Here is a 22202-nt window from a genome sequence, read left to right as displayed (position 1 = left end):
CTGACAGCCTCAGTAACTTAAAAACACCAGCTCTTCACTAAAAGCAAAAGGTCTGAAAATTCAGAGAATGTGTAAAACCATTTCAATGTGATACTTTTGTTATGTGTTGTGATTTTTTCATCATTAATCACATCTTGGATGCTTACAAAGGAAAAGCAAATAAAAGAGGGCTGGATTTTTGCATTAAAAACAGGAACGATTGTATTTTTTTAACACATAAGTCAAGACAATATTTTCTGTAGGAGTGCCCAAGCAGTTCCAAACAGCTGTGGAAGTTTGAAGAGAAATGGATTTGGTCCTCACTCCACCCTCTATTGTCTTTGCCCATCTCTTTCTTTGACAGTAATGACAGTCTCTCACACACAACAACCAAGAACACAACGTGTGTTTACTTCATCCATCAGCGCTGATAAGTCCTCCCTTCCCCGCCTTTCTCAACCCTCCTCCTTTCACTTGTTCTTTCAATCATTTTTGGTCTTGCTGACAGACCAGAAAGAAAGAAAGCATTTTTACAGAATGTGCAGAGGTTTGACATGAGTCTTTCATACACACACGTGTGTATGTGTGGGAGAGGACTGGGAATTAAAAAATGAGCGAATGCCAGTTCTCTGGTCAGAAAAAATAAAAGGGAGCTATTGCCAAAGCGTACAGCTAACGGAGAGAATCGCACAAGATGTTACGTAGGTGGTTGTGGAGCGGATGTGTGCTCATTTGGGTGCAAGGACAACTTGGTGTGAACATGTTTGTATGCGCAACATTAAATGCATACACGTTAATTAGATGAAACTACACGAGCGAACGTGTGTGCAAATCTGTCACGTTCACATTGTTCCACAAACAAAGTGACGTACTGAATCAGCCCAGACCTCCTGCAGTGAGCCACATGGCTACTGCAGGAGGCTTCTTGAAATAGACAACAATTATATCAGAGAACCAGTTGGTGAACTGCAGGTAAATATTTGTTGTGTTGGGATTCGAACTAAATTGCTCACATGTTGAACTATTTTAAAGTATTCACTTTAAAATAGTTCAAAGAAATGGCAACTTTATGTTTTAACCTGACATGAAAAACATAATGTGGTATTGTCATTGCTCTTTACTAAGGACAAGAAACCTGATCCAGGCTGGTCACTGAAAGATGATGAAACTAAATACCATCCAATCTTGGAAGACTTCCTGTTATTAACTGTTAGACCTGAGACTGGGCGAGTGGAGTTTGTCTTCCAGCAGGTAAATGACCCAAATCATACAGCCAGAGCCCCTACGGAATGGTTGACAAGCCAAAGGTGTTTTTGGGAAAGACTCACCAAACAGAAACAACTAATGGTGTTTTCACACCTGATGATCTGGTAGAGACGGTTCGATTGGGGACCAAAACTGCAACATTTGTTATTGGATTTTCACCTGGTGGGGTTTGCTTTCACGCCATCAAATGAACCAAACCTTTTAAGAAACCTGTTTCCCCATCAGCTGCGGTGGCGCATCAGCAAGAACCACTGAAGGAAATGAGGCAAAAACCTCAGAAGAAGACATGAGCGTAACTTCCTTCTTTACAAAACGTAAACAAAACGGAGGGTCTTCAGATGTTAGCGGTTGTAGGATTTCTCATTTGTCTTTAGTAAAAGGCCTCGAGCCGTTTCTCCTGATAACAATAGACTCTCGTGTTTGTTTTGAGTGCGCTTTCCCAGAATCCCTTGCATTCATATGAACCACACCAGAGTTAATTTCTAACAAACCAAGACCCAAACCAGAGTTTACATTTTTGGTCCACATCAGAATGGACCAAAAGTGCATTCACACCTCCCCAAATGAACCAGACTTTCTGGGCAAACGATTAAAGAGTTTGATTGAAGTGGACTAAACAGGGCTGGTCTTAAAGCACCCTACGGCTACATTAAAGCAGCCTTTTTCACCACAGTAAACGGTCCGATTCCAATCTTTTCACCCCTCCTCTACAGAATTTGCAGTCAATTCTCCACAAAAGACTCTAGCTAGTAGTGTGCTTTCTTTTTATTCACTTCTGTTGTGACAAAACTGTCAGCCCTCAATAACTTTAAAATCGATTCATAGACAGTGACATTCATTATTACTTCTGTGTGTCCCGTCTGCGTTCTCCTTCTGCGCAAGCGGGTCGCTTTGGGGTTGTAAACCATTGAAACAGAAGTCTGATTGCGGTCATATTTGCTTGTGCCATAAATCTGGGCATTGCTTGAGCATCAAAAATAATCTCTCAGTAGATTTTATTCATAACTCAGATGACAACAAGAGGGCAATTTCTTATTACTTTGGGATTCAATTATTCCCTCCCACAGGATTGTCCATTCACCAGTATATAAGATGACAGGGATACTGTTGTATCAATCACAGAAAAGAAAGATGGGTAAGGATAGCAAAGGTCTGAGCAGGACAAGGCAGGTTGACCGGTGAAAGTGGTTGTGTGTGTGTGTATACCTCTTTTGAGCTCCGCTTGGCAATGTAGATGATACTCTGCTGACAGGCTACATCCAAACATGCGGGGAGAAGGTGATCCTGATAGCCATCTCCATCTGCCAGAATGAAACGCAAAGTAAGATCAGGGAATAACAATACAGGGTTGAACTAAAGAGAAATGTAAGACTTTGCTTTCCCACAACTGTGCTATTTTAATATTCTCGTTCCATCTCAACTCCGTGAATTTGTTCTGGTGTGACTTTGAGAGCAGCAACGTTTCAGGCAACAAAGGAGTAGCTGCTGTGTTTTTTTTATTTTCCATGTGTGAACTGGATCACAAGAACACCTGCTTGTTTTCCAACAGCACACACAAATCCTAGCAGCACTTGTCTCTTTGATGTCTTTCAATAATGCCTCTAGACTTGAACAAAGAGTTCCCAACCCTTTTTATCCAGTTCAAGTAATTACTGCCATTTCATTATTGTTAACTGATCTCAGGATTAAACTACGCTGGGTTTATTTAGCGCACAAACTAGAAGTGAATTGCCCTCACTTAAAACAGAGGCTATTCAAAACCAAAAGGCTTCACTGGACCAGGTTCAGCTATAGCTCAGGAACAAATGTCCTATTTGGTGATGCTTAATGAAATGTTTTTGAAATAATGTAAAGCTGTTGTAACATGAGGTTATGTTGTTATCCAAAAGGATTTTTAAATACCGCGAGGTCAAACAACAGAAATAAATATACAACAGAAAATATTCTGAAGACCAAAGGGTGTTGACATCTTGGCAACAATGAATAAATACATAAATCCAAACATCAGAGAAAGCTGAAACTTTACTTGGAGACAAATGTGAAAAAAGATTCCTGGAAAACCCCAGAGGAGAACAAAAAGCCTGCAAATGTACAACAAGTGTTTGACGGAAAATAGTTTTTGAAACAAAAAAGATTTTTCATTATTTGCTGAATTACCAATATTGAGTAGGCCACTTTCTGCACCATTGACAGCCTTGAGCTTTTAAACAAAGAAATTGGAAATATGGATTTTAAATTTGATCGTGCCAGTTGACTATTAAAAAAAATTAAATGGAATATTTGTGATCATGAATCAGTCCTTGCATCCACTCTGTGCTTTAAGCCTCTGTCACGCTGATTAACATACCACTTATGTTGGCTTAACTACATCTTGCGTGGGTCTAAACATGAAGAAATGTAATGCCTTTGTAAAAATAAATAAATAAATAAATAAATAATAATAATAATAATAATAATAATAATAATAATAGCTTAGGAAATATGTGTGTTGTTTCTGATGTGCTCCTATGTTTTGAAAGGTGTGTGTGCACGAAAGGTTTTGGTCTTTCAGAATCCAAGTGGTAAAACAATAGTTAAATTCTTCAGAAAGAAGATCGGGCCACCAGCCATTGCACCCGCTTCAATTGTTCATCATGAGAAAGTTCCACAAATCATCATCTGTGCAGACAAGGCGTCTGCATACAGTAACGTGATTAATCACACGTAATCACAGTAACGTGATTAGTTTATATTAGTAAAACATTTCTAGGAGATTTGAGTCGCATTTTCGATGTATTTGAATACCAACTGTAATGCCACATAATATAATGCGCAGGTAGGCGATGTCATTGTCTCAAAGATTAGTAAACTTTAAAATCTAATGAAATCTCCAATGACGCCAAGGAATACAGACTGTATTATAGCATGTCTCCTTTCTTCATTGGTTTTTGGTGACATCTTTTAGCCAAGGAGACTGGTCAGGATGGGTAGTTGTTGACTACAATGGCCGACTGCAAAATACTATGTGTTTTGAAATCTTCCTAGCCTTCTATCCATTCATCCATTTTCTTATACACCTTTGTCCCTAGTGGGATCAGGAGGCGTGCTGGTCCCTATCTCCAGCGAACATTTAGAGCGAGACGCGGGGTACACCCTGGACACGTTGCCAGTCTGTTGCAGCTTTCTAGCCTTCATAAAATGGCTAACTTATATGGTTGAACTAAGCCCCAGTGAAAGTTGCCTTTAAGCCAACTCAACCCGTCATAACCAAAGGCCATTAAGAACCAAAGGAAGCATGATGTATAACTCAGTGGTGATGGGGAAAAGAAAATAATAATAATAATAATAATAATAATAATTAGCACATCATTCTTTTCAACACATGGTGATTGCCATGGTCTATAAAATCATCCAACACTGTAATAATCCATCTTATTAGTATTTCAAATAAATAAAATGCTTGTCATACAAGTAAAGCTGCTGTGAAGTATCATCATGTCGAGGAAAACTGGCCAGGCCTTTGTTATCCACAGCATGCTGGTCACATATACTGTACTGCTTTTTATTATCTTTATAATAAAAAAAAGCTGGACAAAACTTCTCTTTTAAATTTGTCTTTTAATATAAACATCGTTCTCGCCGGAGAAGCCTCAATGTTCTTTTGACTGCCAGGATGTCTTGCATCCTTTCTTAATTGGGAACAAATTCTTTAATATTTGGTACTGGTGCACTAAGGAAACTATTAGATTTCTTTGGAGGTACACATTAGTAAGTCTGCTTCTGTGTGTCATCTCGTCACACAAAACAGTTTCTCACACAGGTCCTGACAAACATGTAAAATTCAAGTCGCTTAGAGGGGAAGCTTAGCTTAGGGGCATTGATTCAGGGATGAAGTGTAAAAATTAAGCAGAACCCACAGAGTCATACTTTGCCTTGGGTGTGCTGTTAAAACTACAGTTCAATAAGCTCCAAATGGATGTTCGCAGGAGCTCTCCACAAGAAAATGGATAATGAAACAGTTGCAGATTGTTTTTTGTTTTGCGCTTCAAAGTCAGTGAAGTAAAATGTGAACCCACTAAGGAACTCAGCGGCTGAGTATGGCTGGATGGATGGATGATTTTCACTAATTTAATAAGCATCTTAGTTTATGGTTTACATTCCAGGAGGCTGTTCTCGTGCATTTCTGCTAACTGACAAATTTCATCCTGTGCTCATAAAGTTATTATTCACATTTTTTTCTTAAAAATGTCGTTTTTAGCCCGGGTTGCCGCTGCTCTGTTAATCCAAATCTGCTTCAACATGGTAAGAGCCACACTCCCTAGCAGATGTTGTGCCCTGTGGAAGGGGAGAACCGAATGACTCTGATGATGAATGACAGCGCAAAGATGGGGAGGAGGAGAAACTCAAAGTGGCTGTCAGAGGCAACTGAGCGAGAGGCAGAGTGGGAGAAAAAGAGATAGATAATTAGATGCTGCAAAAGCTAATAAGTCAACATTCTGTGAATTTAAAAGACTCCTTTTCATGGTTTAAAACATGCAAAATGTCTAGTTTGGACTCTATTGCATTTCAAGTTTAGGGTAAGCATCAGATTTAAAAGAAAAACCGACATGGATGACATCCGAACGGGCTGCAGGATTGCTCCTAATGTCTACCGGCACATGTACTGTAACATATGGTGGGACCATATGTTACAGTACATGTAACCCCCCCGCCCCCCCCAAAAAAAACTCCCACATCTCCCCACCAGCTGAAAATTATTCAGATGTGAGCAATGCTTTCTAATTAATTGCATTAATGTTGAAACAAGGCAAACGAATTCAAATAAAAGCATGTGTGCATCGAGGCATGCTCCACTGGAAAGTTTCGGCGCAGAAACACCAAGGTGGAGAAAAGCAAAAGGTTTAGGAGAGAATCAGTCCTGCTGAGGTTATTTCTTTGATTATTCAGTTCTTCTGCACACACACTCCCATCCTACTTGCCCTTTCCTGCATCTTCTGTCTCGTCTATTCATCTGACTGTAATATTCCTCTTTACTCAACCTCCTTCGAAACCTCAGTCCAGTCGCCTCTTCTCCTAATGCTCGCCGTATTACCTTTCGTTCTATCTTTCTTTCAACTTCTCTCATCTTCGAGTCTGTCTTTCCCTCTCGCATTATCTCCTCCTACCCTTTCAGCTGATGTGTGGCATATTGGAGACGGGTTGAGGGAGATGCGCACTGAAGCTGCAGAATGGAGCTGGACTGAAGAAAACGGTGATAAGAAGGCAAAGTGGATAAGAAGATGAGACTGTAGACTGTACGATTAGAAGTGTAATATGAACCACAGGCGTTCATATTACACTCTGCAAATTATCCTGACGTCTATCAATTATCACACCAAACTTTGAGAGATCTCACCTAACAGATGCTTGGTGTAAGATATGCAAAGGACAGGACCCTGAACCAGGTCACAATAACAAACTTTGTTGGACAATAAATTGTCCCAGAAATTATTGCAATAATCAATAGTATTGTTATTTTGAGACCATTTTCAAGTTATATACTGATAATGGCATGAAATTGCGAGTTTGCCCTCTGAAAGACTAATAAACTAGAATTTTGTACAAAACACTCCAAATTGGAATTGGAAGACATTTTAAATTTACAAAATAAAACACAACCTAAAACAATAAATGAAACGGAAATAAAAAAACACATACAACTGAAATAATGAATAAAATGGATAATAAAATTGCCCTTCAACCAATATTTTTCTTCAGAATAACATGATAAAATTTTATTTTATCATGTGATGAATTGATCATTATGAGTCAAATTATTTCCATTCTACCAAGAGGTTTACAGCTGAAACTGGTATGGTCATAAAATGATCTATTCAAATCTTACTTGAAAAATTGGGGCAGTAATCAAACCCCTCCTGTAGTCGCTGACCAGTTTTGTCCCACTTCTCTCTCATCTCCATCTCCCTCCACAGATTCTAATAGGGACTCTGGGTGGGGAACTAAAACAATACTATACATTATTTGATATAAATATCAAAATAATACACCCAGTGAGGGAAATGGGGCACAGATTGGGAAGAAGGAATAGGCAAAACAAATCCAACAATGGTAACAGTGATCGATGAAGAAGACTAAAGAATCCCTTGAACAACAACGCAATAGTAGAAAGAAAAAGGAAACCAAGAGACAAACAAAAATGTACAATAATTAAAGTACAACTACAAAGCACCCAATCTTTAACACAAAACCAAAACTGAATCCTTGAGATCATGAGAAGTGTCTCATTAATACAGGCAGAGGCTCAATGAAAAACATATTTATTTTAAAAGTGCAAACTGGGAAGATGGTCCATTTGGTTCTTCATATTTAAGGTTACCACTAAACTGTAGTGAATGCCATTAGGAAAGAAGACTTTTCTTTCAGTAAGGGACACTTTGCTGATGGAGGAATTTTGATATTTGCTACAAACTGCATGTTAAAATGTGCAAATGATTATCTAAATTCAGCAGTTACAAACCACAAAAACTTTTGCATTAGGGCTAATGTAAGATCTTTGACAAAATGGAGCTTGATTAGGTTTTTATTATTCCTACTGGGACCTCTTTCCTTCATTATGAAGTCTAGAGAGGGACGTCTTTGGCACAAATACACATGCATGGCACAAAGTAAAAGCCACTTTGATCTCAACAAGACAAGCAGCTCTGCACTACATCTGTTTGAAAAAGGTACAGGCCTTTCTCTAAGACTGGGAGTGAAGGAAAGTGATGGAGCCAAAAGAAAAAAAAGAAGAAGAGCACAGAAAAGGCAGCGTAGGCTGGTTAACAAGACAGGACAGGACAGCCAGTAAAATTATATAAAAAAATGCAGGAATAGAAAAAAAAGTGCAAAGTGGTTGAGGGGAGAATGAGGCTGACAGAACAGAGGGAGGGAGGTGAATGTTACACGATATAATAAGATGAATGGAAAAAGAACGCCTGAGGGCAGAGTAGAGACAACTAGGCTGCGCACATGCTGACTTACCTGCCTGCAAGCACACACTTCATCACCCACACACACGCACACACACACACACACACACGGAGGCATGATGATAGCCTTTCCGATTTTGAAAAAACACTTTTAAACATGCTGGGATTTTGCCGTTTCTAAAAAATAAAAAATAAAAATTTGCCCCTTTGCTGGTCTCTGTATCCCACCTGCACTGATGCCTGGTGACACATCCGCTGGTGAAACTTCACTGCGTTTTACCTAATGATGAATTATGCATCAGCCGCTGTCAGTTTGAAAAAAGCAATTACTTGAGTGATCAGGCAGATGGTTGTGTTTTGTCTGGCATATGCTGTGCATTTATTATGGGAATCGAGCTAATAACAGAACCGTTCGCTCATAAACACAAGACAGTGGACGGGTTTCCTATTGCTTTCCATGACCGTTCTAAAGGTAAACGCACGGCTTAAGATGAATAGGGAACAAAATCTCATTTGTGAAAGGCAGATTATGATTAAAAGTTCAATTTCAGTACAATAGATACAGTCTCATACTCGTCTAAAATCACATTGTTAGCTTAATGTGTTTTGTGAAAATGTTTGGAGATCAAATACAATGTATTGTTTTCCTTTGTCAAATTAGAGGACACTGACATTCCACTCAATACGTATTAGAAACAGTTTAAATGGATAAGAACAACCTCTTCCTCCAGATGGAGCGGGGTTCAAAACCAGCAGCCAGTAGGATGAACCCCTACCACAACGGTATAAACCAATACTGTAGCTCTGAAACCTCCAGAGCTGGAAGGGATGGATGGGAAGATGGACAGAAGGATAGAAAGATGAGAAAATGGATAGATGAGTAGATGAATCTGTGCATGATGGACTGATGTTAATTGAATTGTTGGATGATGAAAAACAATGGACGGACGGATGGATGGATGGGCGGACAGACGGTGTTTAAACAGAGATAATAAACTAAGAAAACCAATATTTCTTATATGTTTTGTGCTTGAAAATACTTTTCTACTCTCAAGGCTTTAAAGTTACACAGGACCTTGAAAGAACGTAGCTGTCTTTTAATCACAACAAATACCACTTTACAATCTGATGTAAAAATTAAATTTTATTTAAAATGCATTGTACGATGAAACATTTTATTGATGAATAATTGCCCAATCTTCTGAGAAGCTCAAATATGCTACTCAGACTTAAATATTTTAACATCTGAACCTCTGCTGCAGCGTAGAAGTTAAGGTTTTCGGCAGAGTTCCTAGACGAAGCCAAAACTGCAGTACAGGTGGAAAACAGAAGTTCTACGGAAGTACAGGCAGGCTGGCACATACAGTACTTTATGGGTTGAGAAAAATGTAGTGCCGAACAGGGGGAGAAAAGAGCAGGTAAAAGCAGAGAGTGAGAATTGACAATGTGATGTGTGATGGAAATAATTCCCACTCCATATCACACAGGGATCCAGCGCTGCTCTCTGCTCTGCCTCACATCGTCTCTACTTTCTATTCTCTATCCGTGCCTACACCTTGGTGCTTCGATTTGTTCTCGTCTGTACTTTCTGCTGTGTAAGATTTTCCTTTGCCTGATCATATTCCTTATTCTGTCTCTTCTGTTTTTGTCTATTACATCTTTTATCATTTATGGTCAATTTTTTTTAAAGATAAAGATGAAGATAACAATCGTCCACGCTGCAAAGAGAAATACATTCTAATAGGATTCAGTGTTTGCCAGTAAAGTTGACAAAGTTAGAGCAGGAGGGAAACACATTCATTATGTTTGTTAGTGGCCATGTAAATAATAGAAAACCTATGAAGAGACAGGGGACACAACGCCTTACGAAACAAGATGGAGGATTCACTTGCCTTTGTGACCACACTTGGTTCTTTTAGAATCCAATCTACATTGAATATTGAATAATGTTAAACAATCGGGATAAAACAAAAAGAACTTTTCATTGAGGTGAGCACACTGTCTTTTAGGATTCTTCCAATCAGTCTGATTTTATAACATAAGAAACTAGAGATGCACCCAGAAATCAGGTAGTGATTGGAATCAACAGATTTTTTTTTTTGATTGGCCCTGGTTTGTGACGAACTGGAAATTTAAAGGTCCAAACTTTTTCTGATCAACAGATATGCTTTGATGTGAAAATGTTAGTGAAGAAGACTCAGACTTTGCTATTTTCAATAGCAAGTTCTAAAATGAAGTAAAAGGAGGTATGGAAACATTAAAATGGGATCAATTGTTTTCATCATATCAAGTGCTTTAATCATGCTGCATGACAGCGAGAGAGAGCAAAACTTCAAGTAGGTAAAAAAAGGCTAAATAAAATACAGCGTCATTTTTTTAGCCATGATGGATGTGAAAATGATGAATGTTTTTTATAAATTTCACAGTTAAGCTCGGGATCTAAACTCTTGACAGAATACAAACAAAGTGCTGTTTTAGTCACGCTGGCAGCACTACCCACTAAAATAGAATGCTAAAAACAATTTAAAATGCAAAATTGTGCTTTTGCATTTGTTTTTAATATGTTCTGATGAGAGCGGTAACATTTACTGTTACTAGTAGCCTCTGCTACTAGTATGAACTAGTACTCACAGCAGAAAAAGGCAAGAAAGCTCATAGTGATGGTTGACTAACGACTATTTTAGCAAAAGAAATACAGAAGTATGGTCAAGTGATTAAAAAGAAAGTAAAATACAGACACTTTACCAAAAGACAGCAAAAGTAAATATTGTTGTATTAGGCATGCTTGACTTAGATCAAAATCCAAGGTAAAAATAATGAGGCTTAAATATTTCATAGTCCTCAGAGACACTAATAAAACCTAATAAATTAGGCCCTGGAGCAGCCAGGCTCTAATTTAAAATTAAAAGCTCTGAAATTAAAACTAATAGCTCTGAAAACAAACAATAAAATTATAAAGTCATTAAAGACATCAGAAACTAATTGCATTGGATGGTCATAACTTTTGAATTTTTTTCTTTTAAAAATGGAGATTTGAAATTAACATAAAAGTTCTAAATGGTGCATCTCTGATACAAAACACCAGATCTGACATTGTTATTGATGTTGCCTCACTTTGCTATCACAAAATATGTTTGACAAAATAATCTCTTTAATTATTTGATGCAGTGTATCTGAAGTTATCTAAATGAATCCACAATCACTTATTCAGTTGTTTTACACAGATCAGATTCGCTGGTGTTAGATATAACTCAAAATAATTGTAAAAAGTGACAACAGGAAATTCATTTTCTAAATTAAATTTAAAAATGGTTTGTTCCATGATTAGATCACATGCAAGATATGGATTAAAAGAAGACAGCAAAACAATGTAGCAAAATCTGACCCTCAGCTGTTGACAAGCATCTGAAGAAGAAAACATTGAAGGAAGAATTGAAAGAAAATAGGGAAAAAAAGAAAAACTTTAGTGAAACTAAAAATAAAGTGGGGAGAGGGAAAAATCTAGTAAAAACAACAAAAATACTGAAAATATTCCAGAGAGAATATGAACATGTACATATTCAGACTCAGCATACAGGACATTTCCCCTCAGGCTCATAGATCATCAGCAATTTGGGAAGGGCAAGTTTGTTCACTAAATATTTGATGGGCACCCCGAGCTGAAGTGAGATTAAAAGATTAATCTTGGCAGCAGAGATGTGTTTATCGGCATGAAACTGTTACTGTGTGTTCGGCTGTGTGTTTATGTGCATGTGCAGCACAAAGAACTAAATTAATATTGAATAAACAGCGTTCAACAATTGACAGCACTTTAAACAAACAGCGCAGACAGACAGAGGAGTGAAATATCAATAAACTAATTAAGTTTATTAGAATATTTAAGAGGGCCTACCACATATTTAGCAACTAATTATCATAATGAGTAGCACAGGCGATACATTACCTATTTATTCAGCTGTATTGGACAGTATTTCCACAGTTCCAAACTAAAAAAAAAAAGAAGGTTCTTTCTCTTGCTGACTTTGCTTTTTTTTTTTCAGAAATAAAAACTAGAAATGCTCAGTCAGCATGAAGCAGCAGATTTATAATCCAAAAAAAAAAAAAAAACCCAGGCCTTACATGAGTCAATATGCTGGGATATTTGGCCCGCGGATATTTAGGTGCCCCCTGCTGTTACTACTGAATTAATGTGAACAAGGTCTGACACTGTCTCAGACAGAAGCAATGCTGCAGAATCAGCTGGATGCATGCTGACTTTGGGGAAGTCGTTTTTATTACTGTGAGGAAAACAAAAGCAAAAATGATTAAACCCATTTTAACGCTGGCCCCCCGTGCCCCTGTAAAAAAAAATTGAAGTGAAAGTTTTTACTTAGCAAAATCTTAAAAAACCCAGCCAGTTGAAACAGATCAGAACTGAAGAAAGTTTAACACTAAACAGGTGGAACACTACGACCACCTGCCTAATATTGTTTTGGTCTCCCTAACTTTATTGTTTTTCACATTAGAGACAAGCTTAAGTAGCCAGTGTTGTTCTCCTCTTCTGTCCTCAGTGTGGTCGCTCTGATGGACGACCAAGGGCCACTTTAGGCAGCCTGGAGATTAGTCAACCAGTGGAGATTTGCTGAGGAGAAACGTAAAGCTGAGCCTAACAATGAATCTCACTGGCCAAGATTGTTTAAAGGGATAAGATCCTCACAAAGATCTGGGTCCATATGGGATTGTGGGCTTGTCTTGTGTGGGACTCTGTGCCTGTAACTGTGTGTGTGAGATAAGCCTCCTGGGTAAAGGGTGAGAATGTGTGGTTTTTGTGTGCGTGTGAATAATGGATGTTACGTGATGAGAAGGCTGCAGTGAAACTGTCAAAGCTAGGGAGACCATAAGGTCTTATTTAGAATCCTTTGAAGCTAGGCGGCTTTAAATGCAGAAGCTTAAAAAGCCTAAAAGAAGAGAGAAAAAAATGGATCTGTCACACAGAAGTCGCAAACACATTTGTGACCCCAAGGCAACCTGACCAGGGATACGTATTTACTTATTCTGTTCTGTTCCACATAACTAAGATTTCCTTCTAAAATGACACAACTTGACCACATCCAGACACATTTTTTCTTTGACAAAAACAAATATACTTTTCCAAGATGCATGTCTTTAATCACTTGGATTGTAATGCATTCTTGTAAGCCGCACAAGCAGAGATTTTTAGAAACATGATGCAAGTAGCTGCTTTGCATCATGACTACTACTACTGTCCTTCCCTCAAACCACAACAATCCAGCTGTTTTAATGTTTTATAGAGATGTAAAACATATTTCAATCAAAGCATTAGATGATACGCAATAAAGCAGCATTCATGTTTTCTTTGTGAAGTGCCATGCCACAGCATGTGTTGTCAATTAAATTGAATCGATGTCATACTAAGCTGTTCTAATGCCAGAACTAGTTGTGAACTAGTCGTTTGTGAAAACATAAACATTTTTTAAGTTTTCACAAACAAAATAAAAGCATTTTTTGCATTTAAGAGTTTCAACTATTTTCTTTTTTTTTTTAACTGCGAAGTTTTGTTTTGGAGCTGAATCAGGTATGAACTCAGGTGTTCACAGAGACACACCGACTTGGGCTGCGGCTGCCAGTAGACAAACCTTATATGAACAAGCACCATGTGCTTTTCAGTGACGTTGTTGTTACATACACATCTGTTATTCGCTGCCGTCGTTTCTCGGTTCTCTGTTTTCTTCTCTTTCTGCAGATGTAGATGCAGATTCCTACCATGTTCTTCCTGTATTCTCTGAATCCTTCTTGTTCTCACTTCCATTTCTCTCTCACTCTCTCCCTGTTAATGTTATCTTAACCTTTTTCCTTTCTTTCTTTTAATTTTCCTCTCCGTCTCAGTGTCTGTTCCTATTAATAAATAAACCCAAAGCAAATTCTAAATAAATTTTTTATGTATATAAAGCGGAGCATTTGTTTGTTTATTTGGATCCCCCATTAGCCACATCATGAAGAAAAAAAAACATTTATTGCAAAAACAGTTACACTCACTTAATATAACATTAGTAGCTTAGTATATTGATTCATAAATGCGTCCTTTATAAGTGAATATCATAATGCTCCACTTATTATTTTTGGTACTCAGAACAATGCTCATAAATATACTGTTGGATAGACATGGGGGGAGGGAAGAAAAAAAAAGACGCCCCAGTTCACATGCTAACTTTGGCTTTTAATACATACAATAGTAGAAAAAATATTCCTTTTTTATATATTCACATCTGCCAATTTCGACATAGTTCATTTTTCCTACCTGGTATCTATAATGCTGCTAAACTAATAATTGAAAAGTAGATTTTCCTTCGAATACAGAAAGATTTGTTTTAATAAAAAAGCATTAGAAAGCACAAGATTATCATAATCAGGATTCTGCGTTAAACCAATAATACCATTCGACTCAAGGAAAGGAAAAAAGCAATTTTTTAATTCTTACCAAAGTCGACAAAGGAGGACTGCCCGATGGTTTCTGCTGGACTTGAGACGACTTCCCCCTTGGTGAAAGCCCCATCCTGGGAGAACAACACAGAGGAAACAAGGGAAAGAAGAGAGAAAAATAAAATTATGCAGCTTCATAAATACTCATACATTTTGCAAATGCTCAACTGTACTCTCGATTGTTTAGTGGCCATAAATAAATCAGCTTTACTTGAATTTTGTTTTATAGTCACAGACCCGGTAGATCAATAGGGCCAGACAGAGAAGAGGCATCAAGATTACCACACCGAAGCATAAATTTTTTTCCTTCAAAAGAAAATGGCTTATGGGACATTGTAATGGACCATTCGAGGGGAAAAAAGGATAAGTATGACAATTGTGCATTAAAATTAGGAGTAGGCAGAGCCGGCACATATCCATAAATCTGCTAGCAGGTGCTGAAACCCTACAGATACGACAGCCTTCTCTGCCTTTTTTCCCCATTTGTCTCTAAATGCAACATTACCTTTTTCTTTTGCACACAATTAAAGAACTAAAGTTAAATTAATATTGCACTTGTAAGAAATGCATCAAAATGAAATGATCTTGCAGAATAAAAAGAGATCCCACACTGTTGAAAAATATTTTAAATGATCCAAATTACAAACATGCACAAAGTGTTTCACTTATTGTATGCCTTTATTTTTTTTATCTGCTGTAAAATAAATGCGTAACATAAATATATATATATATATTTTTCCCTTTAGTAATTTTTTGGTATTGTTCCAAGTTTTATAAATAGTTTAAGTCAGAATCACATGACCTCTGACCCTCCCACAGTATTAAGAGACTGGGTCAATTGGACCCTGCGAGGTTTTTACCCTGTGTGGGGTCTGGTGGGGTCATACTGACCAAGCGTGCGCTTTTACGAGATTTTTTTTTAAATTATTTTTATTTACTAAGACCGCCGGGCAGATAAATAGGCTGAACTTTTACATTTACAATTTCCTATTTGCTGGCAGAAGCAGCAGAGTCTAAAGACATATTCCCTTTTCAAGGGTTTACACAGTCCAAGAGAAACACAGAGGATATTTATTGCAAAATTATGAACATATTTAAACACTGTACCATTGGTATATATGTGCGATATCCATGGCAGGTGATAGCTGTGGGGCACATACTGTACTTTGTTTTTATGTCCTAATAACAGACGGCAGCTCGGCTTTCAGTGTCAAAGGTCAGAGAATTCCTTTATTTTCCTGTGTTAAAGCAGCCTTAAAGGGACAGTGGCCCAGCAATTCATTAACACTGTCACACATTTTGCTTTGGTGAATGAAGCAAAATGTTGAAGATCTCTACACTGTTGGTTTTAGGCAAAAATGAATGTTACAAATGAGAGTTCCAGAAATAATAAAAAAATGTGCTTTAAATTTACAGGTACGTCTAAAACAAACTTGAATAACTAATATTTTTTGTCACTCATTTCAGAAAAGGGAAATTTGGGTATTGCATAGATGTATTATATATAGAGAGTGAAATATTTCAAGCCTTTACTTTATGCAGTTTTGATGATTAGGGCTTGCAGAAAATGAAAACTCAAAATTCAGTGTCTCAGAAAATGAGAGAATTATAAAAGATGAATAGGGTATTGTCAAGAGGAGAATGAAAGACACCAGACCCAATAGTGCAGACGACATACATAAAGGCTGCTATTAAAGCAACCTGGGCTTCCATTACACCTTAGCAGAACCACAGAAATATTCCACTCTACGTGGAATGAATCTGTGCAAGATACAAGTGACAAAAAAGTTTGAACTTTCTCACAACATCATAATTTTCTGAGCTGTTTCTGGAAGAAAGGATAAGCTAGATACTAGATAAGTAGGGAAAGCAATGTGTTTATGCACACACATGCACTGAGGGATATATGTGGTCTGCTGATAGCAACATTAGGTGATTCATGAGAGAATCCACCAAAGACAGAAACAGAGACAGGAAGAGGGATAAAGACAATGATTTACTAAGAGAGACCTGCACATACATTATCAAAGAGATAGAGATAGTAAGAAGATTAACCAGGTAAAAAAACAGCTGCTTGCTAGAGGTGTAGACTCTGTTGAAGATTTAAACTATTTTTACCCAACTGCTAACATCTGGTCGTGACGGATGTAATGTGCCAACTAGAGCATGAAGGAAGCAAAGGTATGTTTACCGGAAATTGCGTGCGCTGTAGACAACCATCCCACAGTGTGAAAAGAGAATTACTGAGCCGAACAAGATGACTGTTAATCAAAGCTGTAAGCTTGAAATGCAATTAAATGTCTTAAACATTTCTTTTGCTCCAATTTTAATTGCTCAATATTTGGAAGCGAGGCCAACATGGACTGAAAGGCTTTGTTTACTTTCTTTGAACATCTGCCAAACTATGACCATTGGCAGACAACAGCTCTAAAGAAGCACAGAAAACAAAAATAATTGTTCAAAAGTCATCCCTTTGTGTGCTGATTGGCCCGGTTGAAATTCAACTGCAGAAATCAACCTCAACGGGAGAAATTCCAGAAGGGGCGCTAAAGGGAGATGAGAATCGAGAGGAACTGCATAGGGATGGAATGTCCAGGCTAAAGACGTGTGTGTGAGTGTGTTTTACTTGATGCAATGCGTTGTACAAAATGAACCAATAAAATGCAACAAACTCCAATCTCATTTTATTGTCTAGATGTAAACAAAGCAATTCAGCATTTTCTCTTTAAGAAATATGCTGCTCCACTTTTTACCTCCCAAGCAAAAATCATAAGTTGCTATGGCCATCAAAATAAGACCATGAAAGTCTATAACTTGTAATAAGCACTTCATATTTATAAAAGTATATTGACTACAGTTAATAAAACTCAAAAGTTGTATTTCATGAGATGAAAAGACAAAGCATGGTCAATAAATGCTTGTCTGTTTAACAACACCGGACAGATCCTGGCAATAAAGTAGAGGAAGACCAACATAATAATGCAAAGCACCAACCATGGTATTGATTTTCTGTGCTGAGAGATATTCCACAATGCCACAAGGATTAAATTGCCAACAAAGGCAATTTAGAGGGAAGTCTTGGAACAAACATGAACAAACAGTCTATCAGACGGAAACTCAATCTGACGAATTTGATCATAAACTGAAATGAACGTCATAAAATATCATTTTTGGATGTTCAATGTGTATGAAGTAGTTATTCCAAAATGCCAATGAATTATAAACCACAAAAGCACTTTCTTTCCCTCACCCCAAGATTTATACAAATCACTGAAACTTGGACTTAGTATGTTTTTGCCAAAATATAGTTATAAAAATGTAATATCTCAACATGGTGTGCCATAAATCAGGAAACTATAAAAAGATACAGAGCAGCAAAAAAAATGACTTATGATATATTTCTGTAAAACTTTTTTCACTTTACTTAGGCTTTGGGAGAGAAACAAATTGGGAACACAAAGGGCCAATCTAATCATCTCCCAAAGATTTGCAGCACCAACAGAAAGATGGAAGGGACTGTACAATTTTATGAATAAGAAATGTATCAGTGTGGCAGCTTACACTATTCAATACCACTGCAAAGAAAACCCAAATACTCCAAATCTTGCACTTTTTGGTAGTTTTTAATGTTGAAAATGGTGAAAAATTTGTTCAAATCAGGTGAGAAAAAAAAACAAAACACGAGTGAAATTAAGTGTTGATCTTATTATTTATTGTTCCAATCTATTCATCTGACCAAATACAATATTGACTACTTGGCCAATGTTCATCTGATGAAACACTGGTACTGTGACATGCATCAACAATGTCATCTCAATCATTTTTATGTGATTTTAAGGCCGTAGTTCACTGCTACTTATGGAATTGTTTTAGTGTAGTTTTGAAATGTGACAAACTGCTGTTGAGCATACTTAAAAAGTGTGGTGCAAAGTATTTCAACCATCCATTATAGAAACGACTCATCTCGCTAACTCCCTCCTGAGACATTAAGATTAGGAGACTGATGACTAGTGTTGCCAAAGTAATTGTCCCGTTAGATTTATGTTGCCTCTTTCGAGTCAGTTAGTAATTCTATGTTTTGACATCTAAATGGGTTTTTTGCATGACTGCTCATCGCTTATAGGAAGGATAATCCTAATGGGCCACATATTGAGTTTGAAAACGTCATCAGTTTTATAAAAAAAAAATAAAAAAAAAAGTCTTTAAAAAATAAAGAGTTGTGTTTCTGTGTAAAGATACGCTTGTTTTTGGAGAAAATGAAAACACCTACTTTGTATGATGAGTCAAAGTCACCATGAATAAAATAATAATGAAACTATAAATTCTTAATACGAGTCAAAAAAGCAGTGCAAATACCTTCTATACTGGAAACCACTGGAAGTGCATACAAAGGCAGAAAAACATAGCAGTAAAAAAACACTAACATTGACCAAAGTCCAGTTCAGCTGAAGAACACAGAACATTATTATTACTAAGCTGTGTCACTGCTAGCTTAGCATACTTGTACCAGTGGGGAATCTCTTTAACGGACTTCAGAACATAGACAGTATGCGTCAGTGTCTCTGTATGACTGTGTATGTTCTCAGCACTTCTAAAATTTTATCTTAAAACTGACATGAGTACTGCTTTTACACAACGTTTTCCCCCTTTATATTAAAGTTGTGTAAATAAGTACAGTTCAGAGATACCAGAGGAAAAATTGCTTGTTTCTTTTAGATTGGTGGTAAAACTCATCAGATACATCCCTTATTGATATGCATGATATTCTGTTAGCTATTTGGCTGTCATGACCAATAGGTTCTTTCTAAATTCTTAGTAATACAGTTTTTTATGTCATAGTGATATGATCTAAAACCCAAATCAGGTGGTTCAGCTGGACCAGACCAGAGACCTCACGTACAAATGGTTAGCATACACAAAAAACTTGATATACAACCTTTTCCACTCAAACATCAACTGATTGTGGAAATATGCTTACTTTATAGATTAGAAATATACAAAACTGTGTTTCTTTTATCAGGAAGAAACTAAGGAGTTTGCCCCACAGTTAGCAACAAGTTCCTGTCATGAAGTGACGGTTTGCGGTGGTGAGAATGAACGCAGAGATCCAGGTACTGATGAAGATGATGATGAATTTAATGATGAAAGTGGCTCAAAAACCGTCCAGATCAGGCAGCACGGCAGAGACAAAAGCACACAGCTAAATACCGGTAGCAACTGGCACAAAGACTGAACATGGAGCAAAGTAGCCTCAGGACTATACAGTTCGACTGAGAACTACTGACGACAAGCTACATACAACGAGGACCCGACAAGGGACAAAGACAACAGATGTGTTTAAATACACTGGGAGCGTGATCAAGGAACGAGACACAGCTAGGATCAATCAACAGGGGAAGACGCAGAGACAGAGACTCACAGGACAGAAACTGAACACATAAAAACCTTACAATAACTACACAGAAACACAGATCATGACAGTTCCAAAGCGAAATTAAGTTTTAGCCTTTGTAGAAACTAAAGTGTGCTGTTGAGTTAACCTTTCACATCATGTTGAATGCACTGAATTCTGACAAAGTTCAATTATGGTGGCACTTTATTTTTTTATTTAAATTTTCCTTGGAGTGTGTTAGACAGAGTTCCACCATAACAAAAGAATAAGAGGTAATGATTGCATAAGCACTACTTAATGTACAAAACTACCACATTTCCAGAAGGAAATGTCCAGTCGTGTTTAATGAGTGTCAAATTAATCAAAAATAGTTATCAATTCAACTTCCTCTGAGCATTTAACATAGGGATGTGAATAAATCTTCATCAGTGCAGACAGAGTGTCTGCCTAGTGTAGCTTGAAATTAAGCAATGTCATTATCGGTCCACTGCAGTAACATTTTAATAGAGAATGCATAGGTTCCCATTCACACAGACCTAACAGTCAAAGGTTTCATATAATTTTCCATATCAAGAAGTGGGAGCAACATGCCACTACTAGAAATAACTCTTCAAAATCATTCAATTTTACTAACTTTTAATAATATTTACCAGACATACAAACAATATATTCTGCAGCAAGTAAATCAGGGTTTCTGGTCACTCATGGATTTATGGTGTCAACTTGAGTATCAGGGATGACATCTGTGTGATTGACTGGTGCTGGTTCCTTAATTGCAATGGAACATGATTAAAAAACTGAGCGTGTTTGAGGACGGCTAACTGATGTGTGAAGATTAAGGGATTACACGCTGTAGAATTGCTGATGCCGTCTGTTTGAATTACCCCAAATACATTTCTCTTTCATTCAGAGAGGAACACACATAGCTCAAATCTGAAAACAAAGAGGAAATATATTCTATTTTTAAATAAGTGTCAGTAAAAGCACTGTATTTGCTAATAGGTGATATGATAAGAATGTCATTATCATTGGATTAGGGTAACCCTTTATGGGCTGCATGTGTTCATGTAAGCTCAGTGAAACAAATCCTTTCGTGTTGCTTTTAAGATCGAAATAATGATGCCAAGGCAGCTCAAATACAGCGATGGATAATATAAAAGCTGCCTTGCTATTTTCTTTGATGTGATAACAACTAAAGAATACTCTGGCTGCACAGCTTGGTCTATTTACTGTCACAAGGAATTAAATTTACACTAACCACTGGCAAGGAAACAGGAAACAATGAAAAAATGTTTTGTGTTTTTTTTCCTCTTGAAATATAACCCAAACATTTCTTGCAACTTGCTTCCGTTACTCTGTGTTTAAGATGAATATTTTATGTTTCCCCGCTTTTTCTTTCTCCTTGGTGAAATGGTGAAATTACAAAATTGAAAATCAGAATGCTGACATGTTTGTGCAGCAAAGCGCAGTTTGTTCCAGTGTCACCAATTCAATCTATCATGTCACAGACCTGACCTTTTGCACCGCTTGGTAACTCGCTGGCCGATGCGTCTCTTTATATATCTCCTACTTTACTTCCACTGCTGTGACTTTCCTCTCTTGTGTAATCATGAGAAAATAGTGGAATGGGCAGTGATGGAATAAGACTAAGGCGGTAGAAAAACCGAGGCGATTAATTAAAAAAAAGTGGTGGAAGAAAAAAAAAAAAACAAGTGAGAGTCTACTGGCCTGTGACCGATAGATACAGCTGAACAACATGAAGGGATTAACAGTGGCCTAATGCTGATGGCTTGCTGGGAAATGGCCTGGTCTTCCGTGTTTGACTATATTTTCCCAAGCGTAGGGGTGTGCAACCAGAACAGCTTTTTTGTGTTTTGATATTAGGGCTTGTTGGTGTATGTGATGAATTGGTGCATTGAGGATGAGGGTCATTAGAGAAAAGCAACACAACACAGCACAGAGAAAGCTTGCATGAAAGGAAGCAATTTGGCTTTTTTAATGAGAAGAAGTTGAGAATAAGATGGCGGTCATTCATAAAGTGAAGAGGATTTATTTGGATAAGGAAGAGGCTCCATTCATCTGTAAATCAATCTGTACCCTCACTTTGTCTAGCACCCAAACCTGGGCTCAGTACTTTG

At 37.4% G+C, this 22202-nt stretch overlaps 1 protein-coding gene across 1 annotated transcript in view; it reads right to left on the bottom strand.

Moving 5' to 3' along the window:
• The window catches only part of itfg1 (integrin alpha FG-GAP repeat containing 1), a 164093-nt gene that overhangs the window by 113300 nt on the left and 28591 nt on the right, over window positions 1–22202 (bottom strand). Inside the window, exons 8-9 of the mRNA XM_014983727.2 lie at window positions 14671–14746; window positions 2452–2546 (exon numbers count right to left, since the gene is read on the bottom strand). Coding sequence (XP_014839213.2) covers window positions 2452–2546; window positions 14671–14746 — 171 coding nt within the window. The remainder of the gene's footprint in view (window positions 1–2451; window positions 2547–14670; window positions 14747–22202) is intronic.

This window comes from Poecilia mexicana, unplaced genomic scaffold (assembly GCF_051168715.1).
Source record: "Poecilia mexicana isolate PSO_F unplaced genomic scaffold, ASM5116871v1 scaffold_3, whole genome shotgun sequence".
In the NCBI taxonomy this organism is placed as follows: domain Eukaryota; kingdom Metazoa; phylum Chordata; class Actinopteri; order Cyprinodontiformes; family Poeciliidae; genus Poecilia; species Poecilia mexicana.
The sequence above is the reverse complement of the archived record's forward strand: the minus strand, read 5'-3'. Positions and strand labels throughout refer to the sequence as shown.